The sequence below is a fragment of the Bacillus rossius genome, chromosome 11 (genome assembly GCF_032445375.1).
Source record: "Bacillus rossius redtenbacheri isolate Brsri chromosome 11, Brsri_v3, whole genome shotgun sequence".
Classification (NCBI taxonomy): Eukaryota; Metazoa; Arthropoda; class Insecta; order Phasmatodea; family Bacillidae; genus Bacillus; species Bacillus rossius.
Genome location: NC_086338.1, coordinates 33,899,490 through 33,920,200, shown reverse-complemented (window position 1 = coordinate 33,920,200; position 20,711 = coordinate 33,899,490). Strand labels below are relative to the sequence as shown.

General features: G+C 34.7%; 1 protein-coding gene across 2 annotated transcripts in view; it reads right to left on the bottom strand.

Annotated features, from left to right (window-relative positions):
- Positions 1-20,711, bottom strand: part of LOC134536799 (serine/threonine-protein phosphatase 4 regulatory subunit 1-like) — a 268,113-nt gene that overhangs the window by 28,724 nt on the left and 218,678 nt on the right. For both annotated transcript variants that reach the window (XM_063376734.1, XM_063376735.1), the window contains 3 exons: positions 5,534-5,704; positions 3,298-3,584; positions 1,331-1,958 (listed from right to left, as the gene is read on the bottom strand). In XM_063376734.1, coding sequence (XP_063232804.1) covers positions 1,331-1,958; positions 3,298-3,584; positions 5,534-5,704 — 1,086 coding nt within the window. The remainder of the gene's footprint in view (positions 1-1,330; positions 1,959-3,297; positions 3,585-5,533; positions 5,705-20,711) is intronic.

Genomic DNA, 20,711 nt, shown 5'->3' with positions numbered 1-20,711 from the left:
AAAGAAGATAAAGCCCGCCGCCCGAACAACGACCGCTCGGCCCGGTGCTCGGACAATGACTGATCTTACAGCCTTCCTTCCCTTTGTGCGGGCAGTGTCCTGGGCACGCTGACGTAATTGTCAGCCAATCACGGCGCATGGCAACAGAGGCTCAACGAAATGCTTACTTCTGTTCCCACGACGCAGCGATTTTGTCTCTTTCTCACAGTCCCGTGACCGTGACTCACACGCCTACCGTGTGAAACAAAGCCTCGGTCGTGGAAATAGGAAAATTACATCAGCACGCCTTCCCACACAAAGACGCCAGCAAAAAAATTACTTCAAAAATAAACTTATGAATTTTAAAAATAAAAACAATAAACCCGGTGAAACACTTTACGTCTAACTTCGAAAAAGAAAAAAACTTTACATAATTTGAAAACCTAACCTGAAATTTGACAGAAAAAAAATATATGACAAAAGATTATTACTGGATTGCATGAGGAAGGCTGTAATCTGGGTTGTTACAAACAGGATGGAGAACTATTTGAGTCAACTTTCAAAAATTTCCATATAAATTTCAAAGGCAAAATTTTGTCCTCGATCAACCATAACTATCAATTTATACCTTGCTTTAACTACCATGTTCACATTATGTCCAACAGTTCCAGTTGAAACCAATTTTACTTTTTCCTGATACTGATACATGTGGATCTTATAGGAAACACATTTGTTTAATATACAGTTAACATTTATAAAATACATATTTTTCTATCGTAATTGATATATAGTTCACGAAAGTAGTGAAATAACAAATTTTTTTGGTGTATGTTGCATGCTGAATTAAGTTCTTTTTTATGAAAATGCCTATGAATATTTTGAATGCCACAGATAACAGTTTGATTTTAAACTGCTAAAAAATGGTGCTTTTTAAAAGCAGGCACGCACGCATTGCTTACAATGAAAAAACATTTCCCATCAACCATATTAGCACACAGACATGAACACCACCGGAATAAAAACAGGGAAATGGAAAAAATTATTTAATATCCGACATTTTGGGAAAGACATGTTATACGTTTTTTTTGGGGGGGGGGGGAGGGATCCCGCCAGCTCTAGTTATTAGTAATCAGATAATTAATTAAAAAAACCTATATACACCTTTATATTACAATCTTGACCTTGTACAGACATTTAACCGTAATACAGTGTATGTAAATAAATTGCATGTGAAGAGCTCTCTCTCTCTCTCTCTCTCTCTCTCTCTATTATATATATATATATATATATATATATGCATGCATAAAACCGACTTTAGTAGCTTCAGATACAATTACTCGCAAGTACTTACTTCGATATCCATGTCCACACTCAGTTCCGAGGCAAACGTCCGCTGGGTCACTTCGTCCGTAACCTTGGCCGTGACGCGCACGGCGGCCGGCTTGCCGTCCTCCGTGAGGCTGATGTCCAGCTCGATGTTGGGCACAGGCACACGCCAGAACTGGAAGGCGTTGAAGCGCTCGCCGGGAGCCTCCACGTGTATCTGGAGCTTCCCCGCGTCCTCCCGCACCCTCAACTGCCTGCTCTCCGGCTCCGACGCGCCGGCCCCGCGGTCCAGCCGGGCGTCGCCCCCGCCCGAAGTCCGATCGTCCACCACCCAGCCGGCGTCGGCACAGTCGCTCCCCTCCTCCGACACGCTGCTCGTCCGACAGCTGAGCTGATTCATGCCGCAGTTCTCCGCCGAGTTGGACTCCATCTCCTCCATCACGACGCTCTGGTTGTGACCACTGCTCTCAGAGTCCCAGAAATCTACACTCATCGTTTCCATCCTCTCCAGTTTCTGGAAATGACTCGAGAACGATTTCGCATTTGTGACTGCTTTTGTACTGCTGTTTGTTTGGTAAGATTTGGAGTCTGCTATCACCCTAGCCAATTCACTGTCACTAACTTGACTAGCATTTAATCTTGATAATATAAACCTGAAACAATTGAAATAAACATCAAAATAAACCTGAAACAATTGAAAGAAGCATAAAGTTAGGTTTGCATACAATTAACTGAAATCTTAGTATAAGAAAAGTCAATGCAGTAATGCAAATCTGCATAAACATACAAAATGATCACTTCAATATTTAAAATATGAATAATGTTAGAAAATGTACAAATAGCATGACAGAAACATAAACAGAGTAAATACATGTAATAAGAACACCATTGACAAAATAATTCTAAAATCCTACTATAATAAACACACAAATTTGAACTACATATTATCTAGAAATGTTTAGCATAAAGGTTGCTATATATATATATTTTTTTTTTTTAAATATTATTCCACATATTATTTCCACTTTCAATATTTTTATTAGTAGTTTATCAGTACTGTCCGTACTTGCATCTACAATAATACCTCTACATTAAATTAATTTTATACCACTCAACTTAAATGCACAGCCAAAATTGCAGACTAGTAAACACACAGAAATTAGTCTGCCTAACATGTGGCATCAGACAAAACCATATTTATGATAAAATTAAATGTTTGTTTAACGAAATAGTAATTTTGTAATAATGGGTTATAATTGATTGACTAAGATGGCATCTTAAAAGTGCACAGGTATAGGAATTCAGTAAAAAGTATAAAAATAATAATCAGTTGTACTGACCAAGGAGGTCCACAGTTCATGGGAAAATGTTTAGAAAATCAGTAGAATAATAAAAGTAGACATGATCTATAAAATAATAAACAGTAGTGACTAAATGTGCCCCATGAGACAAGACAAACAACTGCATGGAATGGACAAGCCACAAGTCAAAGCTAGAATTTACGAACCTTCATATTACAAACCATTATTTTTAGTTGTTCACTAACATTTCTTAGATGAGTTAAAAACATCTAACTACATTCAAAGTTAGTGTTTGTTGAAGTACAACTACTTTCAATTCAATGTATGTGTAGCATGGGCAAAAATCTTATCATTCCCATTTCACAGTTACAATTTTTCAAGCACAAGTTGAACAAAATATGTTTTTGGTGCATACTAATTAATTAAACCTACTTTCCATGCAACAAAATTGCTTTCCTTGCATTACAATCGCACCCCTACTTTTCAAACTTGATTTCAGCATAAAATGTGCAAAGATTATGTGATAAAACAATATATGGTTTGTGATGTATTAAGGTTATTGTGAATTACATTAAACAAAAACTGTCCCAATTCTAATTAAACAATTATTGTAATTTAAAAAAATTATACAAGCTTTTTGAAAGCATTTTTTTAATAGGTGCAGTGCACAAGAAATTAAATAGGTACATACTTGTAGCCTTCTCCCTCTGGATTAATCAAGGTAAGCTCGCCCATCCTGTTGTAGGCCAGCCCCATGATCCGTGGATCGGTGAACGTTGATATGAAAGGACCAAGAGTTTGGAATGCTGACATGCGAACCCATCGCGACACGTCGGAGAGCAGATTGACGAACAACGATGCCAGTGTCCCTTTGCGCATCTCCATGGTGCACGCGCAGGAAACCGACATGAATACTTCTGCGCATGCCTTCCGGACACCCCACATTTTATCCGAGCACAAGTCCACGAATCGAGGTAGCTACAAAAACAAAACATTCATTACACTTACAAAAGCCTATTGTAAGTAGAACCTACTTTATTGACTTATGGGAAAGGGCATAACAGAACAATCAGCATATCAATATGCAGAAGCTGGTGCAGCCGGATACATACATTTTGCATTGGTTTGTCATGAGGTTTAGTTTATAGACACAGTAAAAACCCTAGTAAAAAAAATTCCTGTGTTGTATGTTTAAAAAAAATTAGCACTATATCTATAGACAAAATTTTTTAAGTTTTTTAATTGATAGATCAATTTTTTCTGAATAATATAACTATGCATATAAAAACAGTAGTAAGTATAATTTAATAGAGTCCCTGGTAATGCAGTGTCTTCATAATAAACAAGAAAATGATATATTTAGTATCTAACAGTTAGGGATGGTATGGTTGGGCTTGTACATAGGTGTAATTATCATCTTACAATTCATAAGCATTTGGTTAAACAAAACATATTGTTACTATATGGTTTAAATAAAATTATATTAGCAAAGTTGCTTTTCAAAGAACACAATCAAAGGTTATAAACTTAATGTATGTGCAGAGTATAATAGATTATGTTTTACTTTTTTTTTTTGGGGGGGGGGGGGGGGGGAAGATGACATGTAAAAATAATTATTTCACACTTAGTAATAATAAACACTAAATAAAAAAATTAAAGAATATATTGACGTATTTTGCAAAGAATTATTTACATACTAAAGAATAAAATTTAAATACCCGCTAAAATTTTACCAGTAAATTTTTATTGCAACAAAAATATTTTTTTTCACATTAAACTAGCTTTATAATACTTTCTTCCGTTTAATGCAATGCAGGGTGGCACACAAACTCACAAATGAAATTCGGTGACTTTTCCAGGTTTTCCTTTACCCTGATTTTGCAGTGTTATGCTACTTCACTTACAAAAATTAATCAAAGCTCTTTTTTTTGACAGGGAGTATTTAACAAAAAATACATAAACAAAGACTAAACTTCATTTTATTCAAGGTAGAACAATATAATTGTGATAATATGTATCTACTTTTTTATTATTCATGTATAAAATTCAATGAAAATAAAAACATTATGAGATTATTTATAAAACCCAACTGAATTGCATACAATAAAGATACCAAAATAAGCCACGCTAATTCTAAAGGAAAGCTACTTTTCTGTAAAAATTTCAAAAGGCATTTTTTGTCAATACCTGATATGTTTTCCAATCATTATCTAAGAATGAATTGTGATATTACAAGTAGTTAATCAATAATTAACAATTTTAAAGAGTGGTTAGGTTGTAACAAGAGTATCATTGTGAGAATGGTCAGTTATGTTTTATGTTATGTTAGGTCACATCAGATACAAAAAAAAAAAAAAGAAATAGTGTGGATGATAGTTTATGTTAGGTAACTTACATTAGATATAATTTTTAATTGTGTTATGATTGGTTATCTTCATTAGAAACACTAGAAAATAGTAAGGATGTTTAGTTAATTTAAGTTAGCTGCATTTTATAATGGTAATTCCTAACCAATTGTTCAAGCAATATTTCAGGATTTTTAAATGTAGTGTGTCTATTGCACTAGAATAAACTAATTATATTAGGTAATTTCACTGGCCAGTTTAGATAATTAGTAAGTGAAATGTGGAATAATAGTGTTGAACCACAAAAGTATAGTGTTCATATTTTGTCAGTTTGCAACCAGTGATTAAATTTAAACTCTTTTGGTAATCCTATTCTTATTAGATGTAATTTTAGTTTTGAATGTATTGATTACCTTTACTAATAACTGATAAAATACATAGACATGTGAGAATTAAAATTTTGGTACCCAAGCAGTGTTGATTTATTCGCATTATCAAGTAACTTAAGTCTGCTTTTCTTTTATAGGCAAAATTAGTGTTCAGCTATTTACTTAAGTAGCAAAGTTTCTTATGTCTACTCACCAATGTGTTCTCAATAGACTGTGTACTAACAACAGAGCAGAACTCCCCAAAGTTAGTTGCACAAACTTTCCGAACATAAAATACTGAGTCGCCACACAATAGTGCAAAACGATCTAGGAAGAATTTCTCAGTAGCAGCTTGGCCAATCAGAGGTGCCATTTTGCTCATCAACTGTAACAAACAGGAAAAAAAAAAGCAAAGTTTACAACATCTTCACCACACAACTGCTGTATAACAAATACAACTTATAAATAATACTCCTATTTTCCCACAAAAGCCAATATTTTATTTGTATGATTTAAATGATTTAATCTTATTCCTCCTGTCCTCTGAAAAAACTTAATTGTCTAAATTCAGTGAATGTGATGTTTAAATTGTAGATAAAATAAGCTACATTCACCAAGGTTCCCATTATGCTGTCAAAAGAAAAGGCATAGTATATATAAAAAAATTAAATTCATAATATTGAATACTAATTCAGTACTGTCAAGTTTTACAATACTTTAAATATATTATAATAAAGTACCGTATTTACCTGAACATAAGATGATTTATAGCACAAAAGTTCAAAACTTACAGTATGGGGTCACATTATAATCACTTGTATATTGCCATTTGAACACCTTAGTTAAAAAAATTACTTGCTCGGGCTGTACACATCACTTATACAACTTTAGATCATTGTTAATTGCCCCCAGAACCTCCACTTAGTTGAAAAACTACAGTTCTAATTGCATCACGTATGCTACTTCAGTCCGGGTTGCTTTTGCTTCACTTCATTGTGGTGAAGGCACCCACTCCCCCTCCTCCTACCACTTCCACGATCACCATTGCATTCTTAGCTTTCTAAACACCTGCTTTTAACTAGTCATTGATGATTCAAAAGAGGCAATGTAAATCACTGAAGAAAAAGACACCAGAAATGCTACTTACTGACTTGAATAAGAAAGTTTTGAGGTAGCTTACATTTAGTCAAAGTACTCCAAATTTTTTTTAAAAATTATGAGATTGTAAAGGTTTTTTTTAATTAAAAATAATTGTTAGTACATCACATTAAATTAATTATTTATGTATATTCCATCTTCTGTTTCTACAACAGTAAAATAATTTCAATTAACATAGTTGTGTACATTCTGAAAAATTGATTACACGCCAAGAAACTATTTTCAACAGTCAGTAACTATTAAATTAAGGCATTCCATTAAATTATTTACAAAGCAAAGTCAAACGAAAAAAAAAATTAATATCCATGAATAGGCATGATTAAGCTTTATTATATGTTGGGTGGATTATGATTCTAGAATCTGCAGATTCCATTGATTCCAATGGTTTTTGAATCAAAGCTATAACAAATTCTTGGTTTTTTTTTTTTTTGAATTTTTTAATAATAAAAGGGTCATCAAACTTTATTTGAAAATACTTTAAATAAAGATTTTTGTTTGACTAATCAGGTGATTCAACATACCACTAATATACCCCACTAATAAAGTATACCCAAATCAGGCACTATTCCACTAATAGAGCAATATCCGACTTAACATAGTTTGATTATTCCCGATTTTACAGTTGTGTTTTTGATTCTTTTTCAAAAATTGATCAGGCTATTGAGCCAATTTACCAGAAGTATTTTGTTTGTTTTAATAATAGTTTTGTTCAGTTAACCAATGTTTTCATAATTAAAGCCAAATTTTAGAGTGACATAATCCATAAAAGTTGACATTTTAACAAATATTTATCATGTTTATAATTCAATAATAAAATAGATTCGTCATAATACAGAAAATTTGTGTATGTGAAATTATAGTGCTCTGTCTTTATAAAATGTTTACTAATTGCAATAGTTGTAAAAAACAAATTATTTTTCCCATTATTTTTTATAAATGCATTTGTAAATAACAAACCTGTTTCTTTATGACTATACAATTCAAAAATAGTTTTAAGCATTAAAGGATTATTTAAAGAGTATAGAACCTGATGAAATCAGAATCAAAATAAAAGAATCTAATCCAAAACATGAGAATCCAAACTAGAATCAGAATTGGCACATTTTTTAGAATAGGCACAACATTAATTTTAACATATGGTTTTAATTTATTTTTGCTTGCTTAATGAAATATTTACATGATTAAATGTTACTGTAAGTTCTACTTTTTTTTAGACTAGTTTGTGGAAGAGCATTACCATTAATGTAACTGTTGAATTTGAAATTAAGTACAACGTTTCAAATTAAAAAACCAAATGACGTCATTTAATCGAAAAATGTACGATAAAAGCTTTCTGCAAAACAAAGTGTACCTTTAAATTTTTACACACTTCAAATTTATTTTTATCACAAAATTGCTACATCAAAATTTTAAAATACCAGTTAATAGGGAACATAATAAAGTAATGTAATAAACATATCTATTAAAGATAAAAATAAAAAGTTACATGAAAAAAATTAAATATGTATTCAAAAAATAATAGCACAGCAAAAAAGTTTTTGGATTTGCCAATTTGACTATTTTAGTCACCCCTTCCCAGGAAGCAACGTTTTAACAAGATCCACCTCAAAATTCATTGTGACCAGGAACAGAACATTTTCTTTAGTGACATTTATTATCTGTATGTTACTCAGATTCTTTGTATCTCTAAACATCCAAACTCTACTGAACCACCAAGAAAGAAAGAAACAGGGTGTCTACCAGATCTAGTAAATGAAATTCCCTGATTTTTCCAGGTTTTACAGGTCTAAAACTGAACTTTTCCAGGTTTTCTGTAACACAATTACGACATTCCACAAAACTGAAAAAAATGCATAACAGTACATTGACGGGTTTCAAAATATTTCAACTCACTTAAATTATTAAAAAAAAATACCTTCTTCCAGACGTGGCCAAAGTGATTCAATTGATGGCAAATAAAACATGTTGCTACATATATTTCACACACTTTTGCAAAAACATAAGTAAAAGGAAGCTCCCATCAATTTTGCAGTGACTCAACTTTTGCGTCTATTGCACTTTCTTCAGAACGAGCCAAATCCAACACTCGAGCCTTCTTCAACTGCAATGCCTTGATCTCCTCTTCAACTCTTCTTTTTCTGCCTTCTTCTTGTCTGTAGCTTCCTTTTCTTTTTGTTTTGTTTGCAGGGCTTCCTTACGCCTACAACTAGCATTTCTTACATATTGTAACATGGACTTGGTGATATCAACATGCTCTACACCTCCAGAACGTTGAACAAAGTCGTACATCTGTCTTAGTGCGATCAGTATTTCTTCCTGCAAGTTTTCAATCAGCAGATTAGAATTCACTGAAAATCCTCTTTCCAATGATGCATTTCCATTGGAAAGTACCAACATCATCCTCACAAACTTTAGAAGGCCTGTTTTGGCAGCTACTGTATGTGCCTTAAGGATGAGCATCCACAATTGATCAAAGCGCCAGTCTTCTCGAGAAAAAGACGAGAACAGTGCTTCAGAATCTTGCGAGGAACATACCAACTGATATGATCCCTCAATGTTATCAGCTTCTTGTCCTTATAGCCACTTGTTTTGAAGACAACATTCTAAACTGTAATTCACACGCTGTTTCCTCACACCCAAATTTAAAGCCACAGATGGACATAAGCAGGAAATTCCCTTGGTAAGTTTGTACTTCAAGGGGCTCTTGTCTTGAAGTTTTTTTACCATAACCTTTAGACAAGTCCTAACATAATTTTTCAGTAACAGGACAGACTTTACTGGTACTTTCTCTTTCTTGATGGCATGGCATACTGCATAACCCAACTTGATATTGTTAGCAGTCAATAGATTTTCCTGGTTATCTACATCCAATTGAGATACATTGCGTTTCTCTCTAAAGCTCTTCAGTACCTCTGGTTTCAAAAACTTTCCTGCCAAAGCTAATAAAATGTCTACCAGTGAATCATAGAGAAAAGGTGCCATGGGTGCTTCACTTTGGAAAATTGTGAGAAAATTCCAGCTCTGATGCCAAAGAGTAGAAGAATGTCAATTTTACTTCTAGAAGATTATCTTCAAGAGCACTTTTCACTACACTGAAAGACACAGATGAAATAGAAACTTCACTAAATTTCTTTAGGTGGGGTAAAGTTTTCATGGCACGCTCAGCAACTGCAGTATTCCATCTGACTGCACAAACTTTCTTGGAAAAAAGCTCTGATCCAGTTATTCTAATGTAATCTGCCCTCCTTGCAGGTACATGCATAAACAAATAGTAACTGTGCCTGAAAAAACTAACAACATCCAATTGTATAGCAGAAATTCCAGTTTTGAAAGCACCATGGACCGTATGAAGTCCACAGCTACCAATTTATAGCAACGATAGCGAATCTTCACCAAAATATGTCTGTGATATGTATTTTCAAAGCTAACAAAAATGCCCAGTTTACGTTGAGGGCAACCATAGATACTTAAAATTAAATGCACCTGTTGGTATAATCCGAACATGGGAAGCACATGCTGCAGTACGTACATCAACAGGATAACAGACCCGCTTGAACCAGTTTGTATCACGTGATTTAACGCCACTTCCGAATTCGATGGTAAATAAAAGAAAATGGACGTGGGAACTGTTCGTTATTTTCCATCCAAAAATAAAATAATGGGACGCGATACACTTGATGCTACGTCAATGCAAGCAGATCAATAAACAAAAAACGTATTGCCAACTACAACCTACCAAAAAAAAATTCCCTGATTTTTAACAAAATTCCCTGATTTTTCCCTGATTACAATATTCCCTGATTTTTCCAGGTTTTCCAGGGTCAGTAGACACCCTGAAGAAAGTAGGCTGGTTTAATTAATGTCATTAGTATAGTCCTAACTTATCAACACAATCATTAACATTCATCAAGAAAGCCATGTAAGTCACTCCTTATAACTTCTTGGTATAATCAGTAAACAATGTTTTAAAAACACAACCGCCACTTACAAATATTTTGTGTCTAAACGTAAAACATTTCGCAAAATCTACAGAATATTAATATTTTGGACATGTATGTAGACATCAACACAAAGTTAAAATACAACCATAATTCCAAGGACACTCGGGTGCAAAGGTGCCCGCCAATGACGGCGGAAGCCATCTGAAGCACCGAGGAGACGGCAAGTGTTTGCGCTCATCAAAGCTGGCTGTGATATGAGTTTACAAGCGACACATCACAACCATTTTGACGTGCACAACCAGCCAGCCAGCCACGCAAGTGCTGCACGGTCCAATGCTGCGGATCCCCCAGCGCCTACTCTCCCCGTGCACTCGCAGGCGAACATCCCCTTACGACACACCGTTAAACATCTCTGTCAAACGAGTTCACAAAGCTTCTTTGAAACAAGAGAAACCCTTTTCGGGTTTCAGATTAGTATCACAGTCAACCATAGCACACAAAGATTACAATCAGAACATAAACGTTGCTACGCGAAATTTCTTAACATTCAATGTATCAGCACTTGTTTCTTAGTGAATTTCACTAAAATCTTTCAATTATTTTAGGTTTCCAAAACTAACACTCATTTTGTGGGACCAGCCATACAGTAAAAATCACAACAAACACTTGTACGTAGCATTGCAGCAGTTTGTAACATGAATATTTAGTACATGAAAAACTTTGTGAGAAGGTTGCGATTAGTTATTTACACGTCTCCACAACTAAGACAAAGTCTCGCCCACCATGTCTGAAAAATACATTTGCATGGTGTTTAACTTTTTGTTTTAAGGTTAATTCCAACAAATATTTCACTGCAAAAACATTGCACTTTCTATTTTATTGAAAATTTTGCTACCAAATACAGGCTACACTTTTCTACTTTGTGTTTAACCATTTCATCATGGTCATCCACTGAAAACTCAATTTACATTTCTCTGGTTAAGGAATGCATACATCATTTTCTATAAACAGTGAAAGATCATTAATTCGGCCAAGTTAAAGAACACATTGCAAATACGTAACTTTGGCGGATTATCGAACATCAATGTAGTTTTGAAAAAATTAATATAAAGTGAAACATTTATTGTATACAATACAATTAATATACAGTACAATAGTTTAACACAAGTTGTAATAAGCTTTTCTAAAGAAAGAAAAATTTATATGAGTATTGGTCTTCTGATCACAATGGAAACACCTGCAAAATGTGAGTTGTAACCAGCTGTGAAACAGGAAACACTGTACTGAAATGATACCCGACAGTAACAACAATACACTCTGAGCAAATAAAAGTTCAGGCAGCACAGTAACTCCACCTGGCTGCAAATAATTGACAACCAAAATTTACTCTAAAAAATTATATCAGAGACTTGATTCGTGCTAAATTACAAAATGTGTCAAAACCATAAGATTGCAGGATTGAAAATCTTCCATGTAGTCAAATTTCCAAAATACTTTTATCATGAAATCTAAAATTGGTAAACTACAACAAACAAAACCAACAAGGTAGACGAGGCAGAGCCTTAAAAACTGCATCACAGACATTACGTAACCAAAACAATTAAGCAGATAATCTGTATCAGAAAGTGGTACGACGCACACACTGGAGATGTAGTTTGGTGCCCACTGCCCCGCTCATCAAAGCTGGCTGTGATATGAAAGCAACTAGACCACACACATCACAGCAACTCTGTGAGCGACACAGGTCGGGCCAACAGATGCCACGGCTGCTCCGCTCACTCTGTCCGTAGAGGACGCCTCTTCTTGGATAGGACATCGGCCCAACTCGTCAAAAATGGCTGTGATATGAAAACAAAACTGACACCTCACAGCCAATTTGACGGGTGGGCCAAATGCCAAATGCCAGTTGGTCAATCAGTATTTCTGAAGGGAGTACCTAAATCATTACTTCTTTTCATCTAAAATTAGGACAATCACATACAAACTTATAAATGTAACTAGATAAAATAAAAACAAAACAAAATCTAGGCATAAATACGGCATGACATGATACTTTTGCAATCTTGATAACGTATATTTAGAGCCAAGATTTTACGGTTTTATTATTGGGAAATTTCATCATAAATATTTTGAGATTTCGTCTTTAACGACATAAAAATTCAGATTTTTTTTTGGTATCGCCTTTATGATTTATTAAGGCGATTTAAGATCAATAATAGTAAATGCAATTGTAACCCCTTTTATTAATATTTACAATTTTGGTCAAAAAAAATTAAAACTTTGTTCGAAGTAAATAAATATTAACGGCATAGATTGTGTATTAGAGGAAAGTATAAAAACATTATGAACATAACTTAGAAGCTCATAATTTTGACATTATTCTTGGTATCCAGATAAATCTGAGTGCAGCTGCAGCAAACTCACGAAAATCACGTTTCAGTTGACACAAGAGGTTCACTATGTCTACACTGGCTGTGTGTGGTTTTTGTAGTTCACCGTTTACAAGCTTTTGAAGGGCCATATAACCTGCTGCTATTGCAGTTCTCGGCACATTTTGTAGGAAAGGTAGGCATTCCCAAAATTTTTAGGGTTCAGCAGGGCATCAGTATCACGAAAAAGTGCATGAAGGATCACTTGAGACAAAATCATGTAGCTTTAGTAAGCTAAGCTGTAATGTCTGTCTGAACTGTTCTTTCAAGGCTGCAGACTGAACACTTTTCATTTTTCTCAGTAACTTTTCAACAGCCTCTGCAAAAATTCCTTTTGTTAGAACTTCCAATGAAATTTGAAGCTTCTGAAGCTTTGAACAGAGGAGGTGGGCAGTTGGGTAGGAGGATCCCTCCAAAACGTTTATTGTGTCAACAAAGCAGGCACAATTTTTAGTGACAAACACACACTGAGCTTCAAGGGCTTGTATCTCAGTTTCTTACAGTCCCTTTATGAATTTCACACCAGCATTATTTTCTTCACTCAATTGTTCAAAGAAGCTAACAATGTTATGCAGGTGAAGAGCCCGGTAGAAAACAGCATAAACCACGTGTTCCATCGAGTCACAATGAGCATTGGAAACATCTTCACGTTATCTTTTCCATTCTTGTCCCTCAAAAAGTTGAGGTAGGCATGCCGTCTCTTTCGTGTGTTCAAAAAAGCATTTTTTACCTTGATCACAAAGAGGTTTAAAACCTCCAAACTGTTCTGCCAGATCTGCCCTACCAGATTGATTTTATGTGCCCAGCACTGCACGTGGTACAAATGTTCACCAAATATACCTTTCAATGTGCTTGCAGATCTGGTCATATATCTAGCACCGTCAGTTACATATGCAACTATGTTTTCTTCTTCGATTTCATACTTGGTGCATATGTCAATCACAGCTTTCGAGCAGTTGACAGCATTAACAGCTGCAAGCACACATGATGCTCCAAGTAAAATGCTATGTTCTGCCCCTGGTTGCAATATCTGGAAAAGAATATTGAACACACAGTTATTTGCTTTATCTGTGGTTTAATCTGCCATAATTACAACTGTCTGGTCTGCCTCTTTATTTTACCTTAAAAGAGGAATATATTTTTTTCTTACCCAGTCTGCACTAGGTATATCACCAGCACCACTGACATGTTTTGCTAGCCATTCCTTAAGTTTGCAGTTGGCCAGTTTCTCAACAGGAATTTCAGCCGCAATAAATGTTTCAACTGTTTCCAGTACAAATTCATCTTTTTGTTCCTTGGCTCGTTTTAACACTGACCCTGCCTCATCAATTGAAAGCTGCCGTTTTGAAGTTTGTTGCCTTTGCTTTCCATTTTTGTGTCTCTTCGACGGCTATGCATGCGAGTGTCTTTTGTTTAACTAAATCATGATGTTTTGTAATTTAATAAGTGCAAGCACGGACAAGGACGCTCCCTAGCTGGCAGCGGAGGAACTAGCAAATAACTGGATTTAAACTGTTTTCTATCATTTAAATAATTATTACAGACGGTCTGGGTATAGATGTGATGTACTAATTTTTGTAAAGAATTTATGTTATTTTCAATAATAACCCGGGGCACGCAATAGCTAAGTTGTTAACGGTAATTGTGTTCGGCACGAAGGGCGCCATGTTGCCTTCCGCAAGCCCCGGTCTCTTCCCTGTCTCCTACAGCCGGCCGAGAGCGGACGTCTCTGCAGACACCCCGAGGACATCACTGTTGTTTCACCGAGTAGTTTTGTTAAGTAATTTATTCAAAACGTTTTTCTTTTTATCCTCGGGGCCTCTCTCGGTCGGAGTGACTGCTTAATTAATAATTATTTACTCTCCGGAGTTTTCTATCATCTGTGTATTAAGTAACGGCTTGTGCCTCGGGCGTTTTATAGCAGTATCAAAGGAGGATTGTGTAAGGGCGTGTAACATGATTAATAAAAACCAACTTAATTGAGTCACGTGTAATTGTGTTCGGGGGGCCACGTGGGTCCTTCACCCGGTCAGCGGCGTGTGGGACGCCCTGAGAGCCCACTGCGGTAATTAGAAGCGTGCCCGACGCTGAGAGCGGGCTTAGTTAGGGACAGGTGTTGCGTTAAGAGTCAGGAGGGCTAATATCTCGCCGCACACGGGCCACGTAACGCCCTGAGTTAAGAGTTCTCCAGCCGGGTCCACGTGCCCACTCACGTGGTGGTGCCCATTATTTTCCACCAGTATTTCCAACCTCAACACCGGTACGCCCTCAACACGAAACATTAATATTCTTTTTTCTTAACACATGCGATGCGTGCTGCACTTCATTAAGATTTAAATGTTTCAGGTGCTGCGGTACACTTATTTAGTCAGAAAACGATAAATTTTTTCCTGGCTTTTAAATTACGTTATAAAACACGCACAACAGAAGTGTGTTTGCATAGTGTTGGCTAACGGTGTCTATTTACAATCTTCGCATAATGGCAGCACTGTTTTTCGAACGTGTGTATATAACAAAAAACGAAAAAAAATTATTATCTGTGTAAAAACTATGAAATATTAAAATCTTCTGTTAGATTTATATATTGCAAAAGTGTGTTTGAAACGCCTACAAAGATAGTTGTTCCAAGAAACTACATTAACAAAGATTTGTCATCTAACTGGCGATGTTATTGTTATGTATTTCATGTTCATATGGTAGGTAATCTATTTTTCATATTTTGGTGGTGTTAACACTCTATATAGTTTTATTTTGCGTTCGCGAAAAAATCGTGGCTCTACGTATATTACATCAACACCACATATTACAAAACAGCTGAGGTATTTAGTTAGGAAAAGGTTATGCTGTAGACACCATAAAAGTTGGACATTACAAATTATAAACAAAAAAAATTGACAAATATGTTTTGTAAAAGAAATGTTATAACATGCACAATTTGATGATGTAAACAAAGTATATACATTTCTAACACAAAAGTTTAAAAATTATATATTGCAATCAAACAATATTTGACATTAAAATAGCAGCACTTACATGCCACAATATCTGAAAACAAAATAAATTAATACAACTTATTATTAAGCTAGCTCTACCTTTTTCTGGTATAAGTAGACTTACATAATTTATCTTGAAATAAAAATCACATTAATGCTAGTAATATTGACTTTAGTGAATAACTTTCAACACTGAATTTCATTGAAGTCAACATTTTAAAGAAAAAAACAAAGCGTTAGTACGTAGTGACAAAATTTTAAGATAAATACACACATGAAGTCTATAAGTAGCTTAAAATAGTCATGTGAATTTACAAGTAGAAGTATCTTAAAAAAAAAATTACCACACATGGAAAATACTACTTATTATGATCAATGTTAACAATATTTTTAGAAATTATATCTTCCCAAACAGAAATTTTATATTAAACATCTTGCCATAGCCTTAAGTAAAAAACCTTTTGCTTAATACTTAGCGATGCAAATTTCATTTTTCATGAATAACTGTAAGCGAATGCTGACAGCTAGGTCATCTCTACTATTCTCCGTTCACTCTTTCCTGAGTTTTGGAATAAACAAAGCCTCTTGTATACAAACATTTTCATTGGCTGCCGGCCACCGTGCACATTATTCATGCGCAAGAAATAGTCCCTTGGTTACGTACCATTTGTAAGTATTTTTACACTGCCTTTTTTATAACACTTGTTGTTATATAGCATAATAAATAGTGTTTCACCGTTGATATCCAATGCAGTTTAATGTGTCAGCAAGTATTTACTTACAATTTATTATGTTAGCATACGCCGTGTGCACAGTGTACAGTTGATGCCCGGCACAACAGTTGTGTTTTGGATTCGCGCGCGCACTGTTTTTTATGGCTGACGCCGGACAGTTTTTTGTAAAGCACAGAACGGGAAAGCCTTTGAAAAGTGAGTGGTGAGATTTTGTTACACAATTCATTGTATAATGGGGTGTTAACAATTAATTCCAAATTTTTATCAGAAATAACTGTATTAAATGAACAAAATTACTTTCAAAATGCTTGTTTACATTCAGGGACAGACAAAGTTAACATTTCTGTTGCAATGTTTGGAAATTCAGTGCTACCATAGGCCTTTCCAAAATATTTCTATTGTGGTAAAATAAACATCGCCAAACATGCACGTGATCGCCATATTTCCAGGGATTTGGTATATTGCTATTAAAAAATATTTTAATAATGACTAACAGTAGTAAAATGTTTATTATATAAAACCCACATTACAACTTCACTTTCATATATATTACATTGAAATTTAAAGCCAGAAATATGAAAATTAACTTAATTTTCACTTTCATGTGAACAAGATTTTATTCATGACCGTATGGTTTACCATGGCACATCAATCGTAAATGAAGCTCTACGGTTGCCATACGATCAAACAGTAATCTATAATAATTAAACTTCATACTATTCGCTTTCAACTTTTATTGTTCCATCTAAACTATTCTGACATATTTGCTATTAAATGCAACATTGCTGCAAAGAAACTGTGGGAAATTCTTTCAAATAAAGTAGGAAAGCAATGTATTAATACTATATGGAAAATTACCGTGCACATAAATAAGTACATTAAACACTGGAATTTGTAAATTCTGGGTACATAAAAATGAGGTTATACTTATTTAATAACAGTTAGCTAAAAATAATGTCATCGTTTTCATTTTAATTTATATATATATATATATTGGAAATCTTTCAAGTGCTGCAAATAAGCTAAAAAGCGAATTATCAAGAGTTGACTTCTTTACGATCAAACAAAGCATCATTTTATATGAATAATGCAATACTTTGTTATAGTGTGACAGCTTGCACAAAACCAAGGGTTTTTAAAGCATCCAGCAAAAAAATTATTGATTTAACAAGCAGCTTCGACTTCAAGAGGAATTGAATATACTAGTATGTTTAACTAATATGAATTTATTTTTGTTAGTAGCTATTAATGCACCCTCACTCACTCTTGTTAGATAGTTGTAGATTCCTGTCATTTCAAAATATTGTATACTGACCGGTGAAATGAGAGTTTACACTATATTCATTTAACTACGTTTTGGTAAGACAAATGACATCATATTGAGAAACAAGAAGATGCAGATGCGCTGGTTGTGGGCATACAAGATGAAATGTTTTTGACAACTGCTGTATCCACAAGGGTCTATTGGTTGTTGGCAATTTGCTTAGGATGAAGCTTCCCATAGAAGAGGCTAATAAGACAGCCGCTAGGCCAGATAACTGTGTTGTTAATACGGCTTAAGTCATCTTCAAGGACAGAGACATGGAAGGATACATAATTATGTTTTGTTCTCATTTTTGTCACTGACTTGTGATAGGTTTAGTTAATTGGAAAGATAATCTACTAATTCCTGTTTCAGCATGGAGGGTTGAAAGTGTGTGACAAAACAGGGTTCGAAAATATGCGATATTTATTATAAATATCAAAATATCTGATATTTATTATATATATATAAAGTTTGATATACATCAATTTTGTATGAAAGCCATATTATTATTTTATTGTATTATTTATGAATACTATTTGCATATGTGTTACATAAACATACTAAGATTATCAAAAAAAACTAAAATGTTTTTAATATTTTATTTATTTAGGTACTTAAAATGAGACAAAAACAAAACATAACATCTTTTTTTAGATAAGGCAAAATCAACTAAAAAACATAAAATCTTCTTTTAGATAAAGCAAAATCAACTAAAAAACACAAAATCTTATATATCAAAAAATCAACTCAAAAACATAAAACTTTTTTTTATAAATCCTAATCAGTCAATGGTAATACCTACACTTAGGTAACAAAACAATAAACATTACAAATAATAACTCTAGAATATAATCAAATAATTCTTTTAGTTATCAAATCAGTCATCAGTCATTCGTAATTAACTGTTAATTATTAAATAATTAATAAAGTAATCAAATAATGCTGTATTCATAATTGTGCTTAGTTTGACTGCAAGGTAGGTCATCTTGCGATTCCGAATCTGGACTGGATAGGACATCAACGACATTTTGAATCATATCATCCGCTACATCAGCAGGTTGAGTAATATAATCATGAGTAGGATCCGATATCCAATCTAAGAACCTTTTCTTTGCTGAAGACTTGTTGAGGCGTTTAAGTACACCAATTTATTAGCTTTGTCAATTCCCAAACGGTTTCTCAGCTTCGACTGCACCAGACCAAAACTTGAAAAAATCCTTTCAAGACCTGTTGTTGAAGCAGAAGCAGTCAAGAGCTGTTCGCACATATTTAGAAACCTTTTTTTGTGTTCCTATTGCTCCCATTAAACAACTGTGGTGTTCAAGTTTAGAAGTTTCCACCAATCCAGCGGTGGCGTTGTTACGTTGTATGTGTGGCCCGGCTAAGCACACAGAGAAACGTAACAAAACAAAGACAAACAATGTTCTTTAGGAATTTTTCATTACGATGGTTGTGTTCTACGTTATTTGGAAATAAGAGTTTATTAAATTACCTTTGTTTATTTCTTTCAAAAAAAAATGTTTTTTCTCATCGTTACATGGCCTCAGTACACAATTTTACAAATGAATTTAGTTAGAAAACTTTGTTATTTGTTCAGTTTTTTTTCTTTTCTTATACAAATTTTTACGATGTCTTTGAATTTTGATAAGATGAGGTCCAAATACATACCACAACACCATACATCTTGCCGTTGACGGTCGAGGAGTCTCGTCACTCGCCAAAAAAAATATACTTTAGTAATGTCCCTTGGTTAAAATGAACTTACGTTAAAAAAATACGGCCTGGCCCCAGCCCCTAGGCATTTAATTATCTCTTAGTAACTTTCCATGATGTCTTGTGACTTGCAGACGACGTGACCGTGTTCGGCAACAATTGAGCAACAAGTGACTTGGTCGACGAGACCACCTTCCCTTGTAAAGGTGAAGACAAGGGAGGCAACCCCGTGGGCCAACTGACCAATCAGCACACAGAATTCCAAAACATGACCATACAAGGAAATTCAGAAGGGCGCATCACTCATTGCCAGGGCTCGCCCTGATTGGCTGGCTAGTGGTAGCCTCCAGAGAACCTACCAGACGGTCGCTACAGCTGTGCGTCCACGTGACGTGTAAATCCCAAACACGCATTTACAAGATGAAAAATAACTTTCTGGCGCCAGGGTGTCGCGCCTGTCCGCTCTTCCTTCTGTACCTTCCAGACTATTCTCTAAATATTACACTAGCAATATCCCATAGAATTTAAAATTACCCAACAAATTTAAATACAATGTTCAAAATTTAGTGAACAAAGTTGAAATTCATACTGTATTAGAATTTTTAGTTTAAAAATGATGTCCTGTAAAATTATAGTCTACACTGCTTTAAACAAAACAATTACACTAGAGTCCCGTTATAGCGAGGTGTCACGGTTCCGGGTTTTATCCTCGCTATAACCGTGTCCTCGCTATAACCGAATTGGACAAATTTTGGCCCCCAAAAAATAAAAATTAACCGAAAATAGCATAAAAATTGTGTTTAAACCTGTATAATTGGAAAATAACAGGTTATATTAACGAAATCTTAATTTCTGTGAGCAGATGTGTGAATTCTCTTTAAAACGATACCCCATAAGTACGGATGCGATCACCGATTGCATCAAAATAACCAGAATACCCTACCACGCCACGTAAGTATAGCATCTCAGCCCGCGGCCGACGCAGCATTGTCCTGCTATCTATCGTCGACGCGGGCTGTCTGCTGGCAGCCATGTTGGTTCGGGATGTTCCTAACAGGTGGTGCTAGTGTAGCGCGACGATTTAATTCCTTACAAAAAAGCAGGAGACCGGCTGCGGC